At 35.8% G+C, this 12,835-nt stretch overlaps 1 protein-coding gene and 1 non-coding gene across 9 annotated transcripts in view; both read left to right on the forward strand.

The window, feature by feature from the left end:
• Window positions 1-12,835, forward strand: part of AKAP9 (A-kinase anchoring protein 9) — a 186,765-nt gene that overhangs the window by 59,826 nt on the left and 114,104 nt on the right. For all 8 annotated transcript variants that reach the window (XM_044245996.1, XM_044246000.1, XM_044245998.1 and 5 more), the window contains 4 exons: window positions 3,339-3,435; window positions 3,971-4,169; window positions 8,760-8,856; window positions 10,057-10,149. In XM_044245996.1, coding sequence (XP_044101931.1) covers window positions 3,339-3,435; window positions 3,971-4,169; window positions 8,760-8,856; window positions 10,057-10,149 — 486 coding nt within the window. The remainder of the gene's footprint in view (window positions 1-3,338; window positions 3,436-3,970; window positions 4,170-8,759; window positions 8,857-10,056; window positions 10,150-12,835) is intronic.
• LOC122905670 lies at window positions 3,525-3,666 on the forward strand. Its single transcript, XR_006384386.1, has one exon. It is a non-coding gene; the product is annotated as a U4 spliceosomal RNA (small nuclear RNA).

The raw sequence follows: 12,835 nt of genomic DNA on the forward strand, positions 1-12,835 counted from the left end.
CTAAGCAAGCTCTCCACTAGTACTTCACAATGTTTTCCTTGGCAAAAGTCAGCAGTGATTTCCTTCCCCCCTTCCAAGTTTTTAACTTAACTTCAGGTTACTTAACAGAAGTGAATCATTGCCAGATTTCCTTTGTTTTCTTACTTCCTTATTTTCTTTCTTTTAAAAATGTTGCTTTTCCTATGGCAGTACACAGTTGAAGCTATTAAATAGTTTAGGAGGGCTTATAGTAAGTAGGTAATCCACAGTGATGAATTTGTGAGTGAGTGAGTGATTTGTCATTTTGCCTCTTTACTTTTAGGACAGTGAGTGGGCAGCAGTTTGCTTTGATGAGACACACACCTCCCTTCCCCAGTGCCAGAATGTAGGAGGCCTAATCTGGAATGCAAACACCCGCACTAACTTCTTAAGTTCTCCCCAGGAAAAAAAAAAAAAGTAAAAAAATGAATTTCACCTTTTTAACCTCATAAGGTAGCTACAACCACTGAGGTATCCCAGAGGTTTGTTGGGATCACACTCAGCACTACAGTACATCACTGCCTAACCTGTTAGCTTCATCTTCTAATCCTGTTTTAGCCATACTGAAATACTTGAGTGTCCCAAATGCACCTGATCTTTCACCCCTGGCCTCTATTGCATGTTGTTTTTTCTGCCAAACACTGCGATCTACCTCCAATCTGCTTGGTGTGTTCCTACTTGATCTTCTAGTTGGTTCAGATGTTACTTCCTTTGGGTCCTTTTTACCTATCTTTCTAGGCTTTTGGCATTTCTTCCTCCATTTTCTTAGCATCTGTACAAGCTTTTGCTTATTGCACTTATCTCTTTCTGTTATTTTAAATATTCCATGACCCCCATCTTTTTTCCCGGTTCCCATAGCTCCTTGTACAAATTTGCATTTATTTTTTATTTTTTTAAAAGATTTTATTTATTTATTTGACAGAGATCACAAGTAGGCAGAGAAGCAGTCAGGGAGAGAGAGGAGGAAGTAGGCTCCCCGCTAAGCATAGAGCCCAATGTGGGGCTCCATCCCAGGACTCTGGGATCGTGACCTGAGCCAAAGGCAGAGGATTTAACCCATTGAGCCACCCAGGTGCCAAAAAATTTGCATTTATTATTGTTCTTTTTTTTTTTTTTTTTGATAGAGATCACAAGTAGGCAGAGAGGCAGGCAGAAAGAGAGGAGGAGGAAGCAGGCTTCCCGCTGAGCAGAGAGCCCGATATGGGGCTCAATTCCAGGACCCTAGGATCACAACCCGAGCCAAAAGCAGAGGCTTTAACCCACTGAGCCACCCAGGTGCCCCAAATGTTTGCTGAATGAATTAAGTGAGGGAATAGAAAGATTAGGCTGGAAAGTGAAGAATTTACCTGACAGGTTTTATTTCCTTTGGGAAGTAAGTGGCAAGGTCCTCTGCTGAAAGGTGCTCAGGGGGTTAGGCATGGGGTAGAGGACTTGATAAGAGTAGTACCAACTGAAATAACCTTCATCAGAAATAGCTTTTTTTTTTTTTAAACATAGAATGTATTATTTGCTTCAGGGATACAGGTCCGTGAATCATCAGTCTTACACAATTCACAGCACTCACCATAGCACGTACCTCCCCAGTGCCCATAACCCAGCCACCTTATATCTCCCCCCCTCCCTCCAGCAGCCTGGAGTCTCTTATGGTTTTTCTCCCTCCCCAGTCCCATCTTGTTTCATCTTTTTCCCTCCCTACCCCCACAACCCCCCACCCTTTCCCTCAAATGCCTCATATCAGAGAGATCAAATGATAATTGCCTTTCCTTGATTGACGTATTTTGCTTAGCATAATACCCTCTAGTTGCATCCACGTTGTTGCAAATGGCAAGATCTTGGTTTTTTGATGGCTGCATAGTATTACATTGTGTGTGTGTGTGTGTGTGTGTGTGTGTGTATTCACACACATACCACCACATCTTCTTTATCCATTCATCTGTTGATGGACATCTAGGTTCTTTCTGTAGTTTGGCTATTGTGGACAGTGCTGCTATCAACATTTGGATGCACGTGCCCCTTCGAATTTACATTTGTATTTTTAGGGTAAACGCCCAGTAATGGAATTGCTAGGTTGTAGGGTAGCTCAATTTTCAACTTCTTGAGGAACCTTCATACTGTTTTCTGGAGTGGCTGCAGCAGCGTGCACGGAAATACTTTTTATCCTATTGCTCACCTGCTTTTTGTGGTGTCTTTTGTTCATCTAGTATAGCAAGTTCAGACTCTTTCCCCTTTTCAAGTGCTTTGTAGTCTAGATCGTTCTTATTTATCTAGCGATCTTCCCCCATCCTTTCCCAAATTAAACCCCTCTCAACAAGATTATTGTCTTCAGTAGTTATGATAGGCCATTCTTTCACAAATGCTTACTTTTTCTTCCTTATAGCCTTTCCTAATCATTGCCCCAAATGATTGAGACCCAAGTTAAGTTTGACTTACTCCATAATTACAGTCTTTCTGTTATTGCCCTTAAAGTTGATTATAGTTTAGTGCTTCACTAATTTTTTTTTTTTTTTTTTAAGAGAGGGATGATAGGGGCCAGGGACAGAGAGAGAGAGAGAGAAACCCAAGCAGGCCCCATAAGTAGTACATAGACTAAAGGAGTGCTTCATCTCTTGATCCTGAGATCATGACCTGAGTTGAAAGTAAAAGTCGGACACTTAACCAGCTGAGCCTCAGTTGCTCCTCTAATTGTTTAATTTTCCTCCCTCGCTAGTTGATAAATTCTGTAAGGGCAGATATGGTATATCTGTGTCACAGTGCTAGTCCTGTAGTAGATAATTATTGAGTATTTGATGAATAACTAAATTAGTACACATATGCATCTGACAAATTGCTGCCTGATTTTAAAGTAAGGAAACAATGTGATATTTATCTGTTTTCATTATTTTCCTTACTTTTATGTGAAGAACTGCATACCAGTTGTCAGTTACCTAGAGGTACATAGATTAGATTCATAAAGTTATACTATCAGGTATTGATAAACATAAAATTTACTATGTATGAGTTGAAATTCCAAAGACCAAGTCATATTATAAATATTACCTGAACTTTATACCAAAATTCTGTGCAGTTTCTGTTTTTATATTAAAATGGACTTCTTTCTGGGTATGACCAAACAATATACTTACTAATTGCAGTGCTGTGAAGGGAATATGAGTCATTGTCAGAAGAAAGCAAAAAATAAGTTGGAAGGGAAAATATTTGTATCAGAGTGTTATAATTCTAAGTGATTCTCAATAACATTTGTAGTGTAAAGCTGCTTTAATATAGTTTTCAAAATGCTGAATCATATATTTATGTCACTCCTTTTCTGTTATTTTCAATAGATTCAGGGACAGGAGACAGATGTTGTAAAACTTGAATTTGCAGAAGGAAACCTACCAAAAGAGGAAACTTCTCAGATGACCAATTTGCAAGACATTGGTAAATTTTGATTATATACCACGGTGTAGTATTTTTATACCAAATATTTTGTCACTTGATTTTTTACTTTAAAATTTGAGACAACAAACAGCTTTGCGCAGTGGCAGTATCGTAGCCAATGAGGTTTTTCCGAGGCGGGATTATTGCTAATTAAAATTTGAGACAACCTAGTAGTCTTTGGCATTTCATTACAATCACTCTGGTCTTAGTTTTCTCACTCTCACAATGGAGGGTTTGGACTATTCCTTTCTAATGTCTCACTTACTTGTTCTGTGATTCTTAATTGTTTTCAATTTAAAGACATGATATTGATAGATTTAGGGGTACTGCAGACATGAAGTTAGAAGAAATGATCTTGAATTACACTATTCATTTTTTTTTCATCAGTCAAAATGAGTCTAAGTGAAATTCTTTACTACTAAGAAAGCATTATTTTTTCAAAGAATGAATAATCTCTGTAAACACAAAAAAAGTGTGCTACTTCAGTAAGAAATTTGTTTTGAAATGTGTATTTTCTTCTCTTCCTATAACTTAGATGTCAGTTGTAAAAGCAAGTTTTCTACTCTGCAAGATTATGAAAACATTAAACAACTTGAAGGACAAGTTCAAGAATTAGAAAACCTCATATTCTCTTTGCAGCAACAGTTGAAAGAAACAGAAGAAAACTATGGAGCAGAGATCCATTGTTTGCAGGAAAGGCTTCAAGCTGTTACTGTATCCACAGTTCAGCCAAGGTACCCATCCGTTTACAGTCTCATTCAGCAGTATTTATAGTTTAGTAACAATCATAGCATAGTTGTTTTTCAGTAGCAAATGTAACTTAACCAAAGTTCCTTGAAAGAGATGGGATGCCACATTATCAAGAAATAAGAACAGGAGATAATACTTTGAAATGTCTGAAGTAAGTATTGTTATAAACCAAAGATATTCTATTATAGAGATTTTACTTACACCTTTATCTTATAAAGATGGTGGTTGTTGTTAATCTGCTGGATTAAATCAGAGTGTGCTTGTATTATTTATCCTATGCCTGGTCTTTGCTACTTTGATGTGGGGCATACCCAAGAAATATAAGATATGATCATTTCAGTCATGGCTGGACTTTCTCCACCTAGTTGTCTAATACTCAGATTGACTATGTCCAAAATAGAACTCTGGATCTTCCCCTGGAAATTTGCTCCTTCTGCAGCCATCTCCATCTAAGATGACTCTTCTTTCTCTCCTTTTCCTTCTAATCTTTCAAGAAATCCTGTTATCTCTGCCTCCAAAATACATCTAACTGGACTACTTCTTACTAGCTCCCTGCCATCATCATCTCTTACCTGGGTTACGACAACAACTCCTCTCCCTGTTTCTACCCTCTTTCCTAATGTCTGTTCTTAACACATTTCCACAACTTTGCATTTAAAATGTAAGAATTTGCTTTTAAATTTAAGACCGATCATTTTAGTCCCATACTCTTCTTTCCTAACAATGCCTTACTCAGTCCTACCTGATGGTTCCTTGTTACCACTTGGACTTTATCTCCTTGCCTGTCTTTATTGTCACCACACATTTTCCTTGAGATCCTCAGACCATCGGTATGCTCCTGCTTCAGGGACTTCTCATTATTGTTTCTTCTACCCAGAATTCTCTTTCCCCAGATATTTACATGCCCAACATGCTTACCTTCTTTGGGTCTTTTTGCAAATCTCATGTTCTCTTGAGGCCTATCCTGATCACCCTGTTTAAATTAAAATTGCTGTTTAGAACTCTGTACACTAATTTCCTGCTTAATTTTTTCCCTATTACTTAATATTGCCTGTTATATGTATGTAAAGCTGTGTATGTATAAAATTAAGAAAAAAACAAGTCTATTTATATTTGTAGGGGACTTTGTTTTGTTTGCTTTATTTTCTGCCTTTTATGAAAGACTTCAGGCTTTGTAAAGGTGGTGGTTTTGTCCAAGTTGATGTATTCCAAACCTTATAATAATTCCTTCCATGTGGTAGGTGCTCAATAAATATTTGTTAAATGAATGAGAGAACAGCTCATACCTTAGTTAGGAAGTATGCTTTAATGTTTAAACTATCTCTGTAAAGTGCTCAGAGACTTCATCTAACTTTGGCTGGCTCTGCTGTTCTAGGACTGATATCTTCATAGGCGCTTATTAATGGAATCTCAAGCCAAAATTTTTTTTTCTTTGAGACAAAATACTGAATTCCACACTTGTTGGGAAGCAGTCTGTTTCTCCTTCTTTTACTCAGTGCTGGTATATAGGCTTTGGAATTATTCATCAGCCTTGGCATAGCCTTATAAAGCTTTCATCTTATTTGAGATCGGTGGTTCTTAAACTTGGCCATGCATCAGAAACAGTGGAGGTTTTTGAATACTTAAAATTAGATTACTGGATTATACATTTGGAGAGTCAGACTCAGTAGCTTTGAGATGGACCCTGGACATTTGTATTTGTAACAAGATAATTCTGATGCAGCTAGTTTATGAATTGACATTTTGAAACTACGACTAGTTTTCTGATATGAAAGAAAGTAAGTAAATAGCAGGAAGTCACTAATAATCAACTACAATGTTTCAAGTAACCTTCCTTTAATTAGTGATGCTTTCTCTCTAAAACATGAAGAAAAGGGAGTTTTCTGGAAATGAAGACTTACTTTGCAGTTATTGAATTTGAGCTTTTACCAGTTAACCACCCTCTCTTAGAGTTTCTGTGATATTCAGTGGAAGTGTGTTGACAGTACCTTTAAACTAAGACCATTAGTTTTCTCCCACCCCCCCAAAAAAGAGGTTTACTGACCCATGCTCACTCCTACTAGTGGTGATGAGTCAAAGTTATTTCTTGTAAATGTCATCACCTTTTTGGATACAATTAAGATACTTTTTGAATAAAGAGTATGTGAATAAAGAGCATGCTGTTCTTCTAAGATAGATTTGAACTAGTTTAAAAAATACGTAAAAAATAATTGAATCATTCATTTAACATATATTTGGAGCTGGCCTACTACAGCCTCTTACAGGTATGCCAGAGCCTCATGGAATGACTTTTGGCTTTAGAGTCAAATCTGCATTTGACACCTGATTTAACTTTTTACTGGCTATATGATCTTGGGCAGATTGTTTTAACATATTTAGGTAATAATATTAGGGACAGTATAAGTACCATTAAGATTGTGAGGATTAGGGGCGCCTGGGTGGCTCAGTGGGTTAAGCCGCTGCCTTCGGCTCAGGTCATGATCTCAGGGTCCTGGGATCGAGTCCCACATCGGGCTCTCTGCTCGGCAGGGAGCCTGCTTCCTCCTCTCTCTCTCTGCCTGCCTCTCTGCCTACTTGTAATCTTTCTCTGTCAAATAAATAAATAAAATCTTTAAAAAAAAATTGTGAGGATTAAATGAAATAATGACTGGAACAAGCTTGGCTAGGTTCATGGAGGAAGCTTTAGATCTATATAAAGTGGCTTTTTTCCCTCAAGGGACTTCAATCCAATCATTGAAAAAGACTTACTACAAAACAATTTTTAAGTAGTAGGTTAAGGCATGTAACATGGTGATAGAACCAGAGTGCTGGAATTTAAACCCGTGTTTGTGTAACATCTTTCACTGCACATTTTTGTAATAATTATCTATTGGAGTTGTTCTAGGGGAAATGGAAATGAAGGGATGAATATCAGATAATGGATTAGAAGGAATGTTGAGAACAAAGTGAAGGGGAAAAATAAAGATGACCTTGTCTTGTTTGAACTAGAGAACATGGAAAACAGTGGCATGTTAATATAAATAGAGAAGTAAGGACAGTGGGGAGTAGTACCTTAATTATAAGAGGGGAGCAGTGAGTTTGGTTTTAGCCAGATTTTTTGAATTTGGGATAAACACTTTCAAATGCTGTAAAGGTACAAAATGGAGTCATTGTGAACAAAGTACCATTTTTTATTAGAGTTTGGGTCTTAATAACAATAAATAATCAGGAGGGTTTTCTAAGCTATGAGAAAGGAATCAAAACATGGAACCAAGGATCAGAATAGTTGTATGCAAGAAGAAATGAGGAAACAGACAAAATTGTGAGAGAGACAAGAACCAAGGAAGGGCAGAGAAGAAACAAAAGGGAGAAGAGTTTTTACAGTCATTTAACATGAACCTAGAATGCGAATAGGCAGTTCACAGCAGAGGAAACCTACAGGCCAATAGAAGTTGAAGGATATATAATCTCAAAAATAAAACCATCATGTTCTAACAAAGTTCTAAAACTCTTAAGACTCTGTGTTGCTGAAGTTTTGGGTAAATACTTAAATGACACTGTTAGGGGTTAAAATTAATATAACTCTTTGGAATATGGCATTATGTTGAAATTTTAAATATTAAATATTTTAATCTTATTTGTAAGATTTATCATACAGAAAATCCACAAATGTGTGCAAGACATACTTATGAGGATTTATGTTGTAGCATTATTTGTAATAGTGAACATTTGGAGACAACCAAATGTCTGTCAATAGGGGTTAGTTATATAAGTTATGGAATGAGTTGATGATAACTTATATCTGGCCAATTTGGGACAGAATGAAAGAAGAGGATAGGAGAGAGAAAGGAGAAGCTGGGCAGGAGGGGGTTGGAATAAAGAAGGCAGCATGGGTGCATATGAAAATAGAAGTGAGAAATTGTATTACTCAGAAAAAATTATAATTAGCCCCTTTGTTCTTTATCCCATGGTTACTAAATATTAATTTTACCTTGTTTTTATGACCCAAGTTCAACATTATAAGAAAAAAAATCACTTTTTTACAAAATAATACCTGTAAAACAATATAGAATAAAGACATGAACACCAAAAAATAAATGAATAGATTAAAAACAAAAAATATCTGGAAGTGTCTGTATAAATTAAGAATCTTCCTTTTCTTGCCTCTGCTCCCCAGTTCTGCTAGAGTTAATCATTGTTACTTTTGACATGTATTCATCCAGATGTTTTTTCTGTGTGTGTGTAAATGATTTTTTTAATAAAAAATGAGATTTTATAGACTTTTTTACTCGGTAATAAAACTTTTAAAAAATGTCTGTCTGTACCTGTAAATAGCTCTACATCATATATTTTTAGTACACTTTCTAAAATGGCATAAAATTCAATGGTGATCTGTTGAAATATTCTCTCATTCAATTGTGTTACTTTAGTTTTAAATGGAAAAATTAGTCAAAAATACTATTTAAGTCACAATACCTGTAACTCTTGATCTGTCATCTTTTTTGCCCCTGCCCTAATACACATTTTATGCATGCTGTAATTTTGAACTGACAGTAGAACTCACAATTCTAATTCCTTCACTCTCTTTTGTTTAGTTTCTCCATTGATTCAATGGTAATAACTGAATCTGATGTCCAGAAAACAATATATCCTGGAAGTTGTCTAAACCAGAACACTGATGGTACAATAGAGGTATTGTATCTTTAAATTGTGTGCACTGATTTTATTTTTCTTACTGTCATTTTTATATCTGCAGTAATTATCCAATTTCATATTTGCTGAGAGGTAAGCATAATATATAAAGTCTTATATAAAAGACCCAGAATAATACATAAATAAAGAAATTTAATGTATTTTCGTAGCTAGGACTAACACAGTTAAAATTGAGAGTTTTTTCTCTCTAAAAATTTTCTAATTTAAAATTTGTCTTGTTTTGTATAACATTAGCTGTATTAACAAATTAGTTTCAATGCCCTTGCAACAGCTTTTCTTGCCACCATAGGAAGTTGAATGAGTTCACGTCTAGAATAGTATTTAGGAATCCTCAAAATTCCCAAAAGATGTTATGGCTGGAACAATAGACAAGGCTTCCTTCAGCACAGGCCGTCTGATATATAAAAGCCCCTCATCTTTTACAGTATAGGCCTGCACATTCTGCAGGACATTCTGTCCTCAACATTTTATATACTCCCATTTCGTAGCCACTTTTCTGAAACTTGCAGCTGCAAAACCCTTATCTTAATTCAGTAGATTTTTGATTCTTAACTCCTATAGAAAACAAAGATTATTGCATTCTCTTGTTTTGGATAGAGAGGAGAGATGTCTACATATCTTGATTCTTCTATACTCATCCTCTATGGAGTATTCAGATAATTAATAAACAGCTTTGATGCTGAGAATATGTTTCTATTTTTTTTTAAAACTTTATGTTTTTTCTAGTTGTAGAGGTAATTTGTATTTGCAGAGAATTGGACAGTATTAATAAATATTAGGAAGATAAAAATTGCTTATAATTTCATAAGCAAAGATAGCCACTGTTAACATTCTTAAAGTTAAAAACTTCTTAATTATATTTATGAAGTGTCTTTATTGCACTGTAGAACTGTGTATTGGTAATTAGAATATATAAATATATTTCTCACTTAGCATCATTAAGTTCGATGTATTAAGTACATTTTTTGTAAGTACATTATTTAGTAGAATTATACACTAGAATTATTCACCAGAATTATTATTTTTAAATAAGAACAGAACTAAAACATATTTATTGGAACGTCCCAGAAGTTTTCTAAGAAACATTGATCTTTTGAGGATATTTGAGGGTAGAAGTTTAAAAATAAGTGATGTATGATTAATATAAACAAGTATGTTATATTTTGCTCTTTAATTTAGTTTTCTGATGATTTTGGAGTGAAACAGGAAACAAATATGGTTAAGTTGCTGGAAAAACAGTACCAAGAACGATTAGAAGAAGAAGTAGCTAAGGTAAGTTTATATTTTGGCAGGTTATTATGGTTTATATTCCCTTCAGGCCTTTAAAAAAAATAGATTTTAGGAGTGCCTGGGTGGCTTAGTGGGTTAAAGCCTCTGCCTTCGGCTCAGGTCATGATCCCAGGGTGGTGGGATTAAGCCCCGCATCGTGCTCTCTGCTCGGCGGGGAACCTGCTTCCTCCTCTGTCTCTGCCTGCCTTTCTGCATATTTGTGATCTCTGTCTGTCAAATAAATAAATAAAATGTTAAGAAAAAAAAAAAACACATAGATTTTATTGATAGTAATGCACTTTTTTTTTAAGTTTAACTATTTTAGTAGTCTCTGTACCCAACATGAGGCTCGAACTCAAGACCCTAGAGTCAATGTTCCACTGATCAAGCCACCCAGGTACCCCTGCACTTTATTTTTTAAAAGTGTTATTACAACTATGGACTCTGAAAAACAATCTGAGGGGTTTGAAGTGGCGGAGGGGTGGGAGGTTGAGGTACCAGGTGGTGGGTATTATAGAGGGCACGGCTTGCATGGAGCACTGGGTGTGGTGAAAAAATAATGAATACTGTTTTTCTGAAAATAAATAAATTGGAGAAAAAAAAAGTGTTATTATATAGCTTATCTTTAAATTGTCAGCTACTGGTATCAACTGCATTTATCTTTTAAATGGATTATTCTGTGAATTTTTCTTTAAGAAAAGCATTTTTCTTAATATGGGATAGTAATTAGAAACTTTTCAGGGACGTCTTGGTGGCATAGTTGGTTGAGCATCTGCCTTCAGCTCAGGTCATGATCCCAGAGTCTTGGGATCTAGCTCCATATCGGGTTCCCTGCCCAACAGGAAGTCTTCTTCTCTGTCTCCCTCTCCCCCTCCTTGTGCTCTCTCTCTCTCGTGCTCTCTCTCAAATAAATTAATAGATCCTTAAAAAAAAAAAAAAACTTTTTAGAATGTCATAAAAAGTCTTTATAAATTTGTTGCCTTGTGAATAATATCTTATAATGGAGTTTCACCTTCCCTGAAGGTGGGGAATATGGTAGGAAATGAGATAGAAAGTGCTTAGTCTTCTATATATTCTCTTTGCTTATCTCCTCCCAGAGAAATTACTATAATGTTAACTATAGATACCGTTAGCTGCTATGCTCAGAGGTATTCTTTTAAACTCTTCTTTCTCTCTCTCTCTCTCTCTCTCTCTCAAATAAATAAATAAGTAAATCTTTAAAAAAATAAAATGCTTATGCCTGATTGGGGTCTTATATTGGAACAGTTAAATTCTGATTTTCTTTGCTGCTTTTTTATAATACTTCAGCTGTTCCAGTATAACATTGCCCTGGATATGGGCACTTTAAAAGAGGAGGATTGATAAGATATACAGGAAATACATAAGGAATTAGGTTAAACATAAATTAGAAGGGGAAGACCCAAGGAAATATTATGGGCTGAAGGACTCAATCACTTCTGTATTTGTACTGAATGTTTGCTTCTTGGAGATCAAAGTAAAAAGTGAGGCACCATAGCTCTCCTTATTTAGTTCTTTAAAGAAATGCAGATTTCTCTTGCACATCACTCTTAAAAAAATTTCCCAAGTGAAATGTGATAGCAGGGCATCATAGCAATTATGAGCATGAGGCTTGATATAGGATATACCATGCTTTAAATTCTTATTCTTCTGACTTACTACATTTATGATCTTAGGAAAGTTACTTAACTTCTGAGTCCATTTTCTCTGTGTGAAAAGAGGGAAAAAAAGGAAGAAGTAATTTTTATAAGGATTCAGTGAACTAATCTACATAAACCACCTAGTAGACGATAAAGACTCATAAATGAGATTTTTAAAGTAGTCATATTACTGTGATAATGGTGATGTTATAAATATGTATTTTTTAAAGATTTTATTTATTCATTTGAGGCAGAGAGATTATCAGAGGATGAGCAGGGGGAGAGGCAGAGGAAGAGGGAGAAGTAGACTCCCTGCTGAACCAAGAGCCCAATGGGGGACTCTACCCCAGGACCCAGGGATCATGAAGGTAGATGTATAACCATCTGAGCCACCAGGTGCTGATAAATATTTTTTGTAAGACATTAGTCAGCTAAGCAGATGGCAGAGCACCAAAGTGTATAGGACATTGAAAACTGTCCCTAAGACATCCAAGGTACTGTGGTCCAAGAGATTCAGCTTGATTCTAGAATAATGCAGATTGTTGACATTCACTACCAATACTGATAGGATTATACTCTGTACTCTTAGATAGGATGTTGGAGAAAGATTGAGAACCCTTGTTTAAAAAATACAGGGTGTATAGAAAAGCCCAGTTAGGGGTAGCGATTCCTAATATACATCATATTAGATTCAACCTGTGATTTGTGTACTTACTACTGAAAATAAACATTTATTTATATTTCACTGCCAGATAGTGTTTTAAGTGCTAGGGTATAGCAGAGGTAAAAGGAGATCGAAGTGTTTGCTCCCATAGATCTTACATTCTAGTTGGTGCAGATAGACCCTGTATAGATGGTGGTAAGTACTATGAAAAGAAAACAAACCTGGATAATAGAACTATTAGGAAATCCCATGGTGTTATTGATACAAGGTTATCACGGAAGACCTCTTAAAGTGGTAGAAGAACCCTGAAGGAAATGGGAGAGTAAATCATGAAGGTAACAGGTTGAGTACCTTTTGAGAAAGTGTT

This window comes from Neovison vison, chromosome 4 (genome assembly GCF_020171115.1).
Source record: "Neovison vison isolate M4711 chromosome 4, ASM_NN_V1, whole genome shotgun sequence".
NCBI lineage: Eukaryota > Metazoa > Chordata > Mammalia > Carnivora > Mustelidae > Neogale > Neogale vison.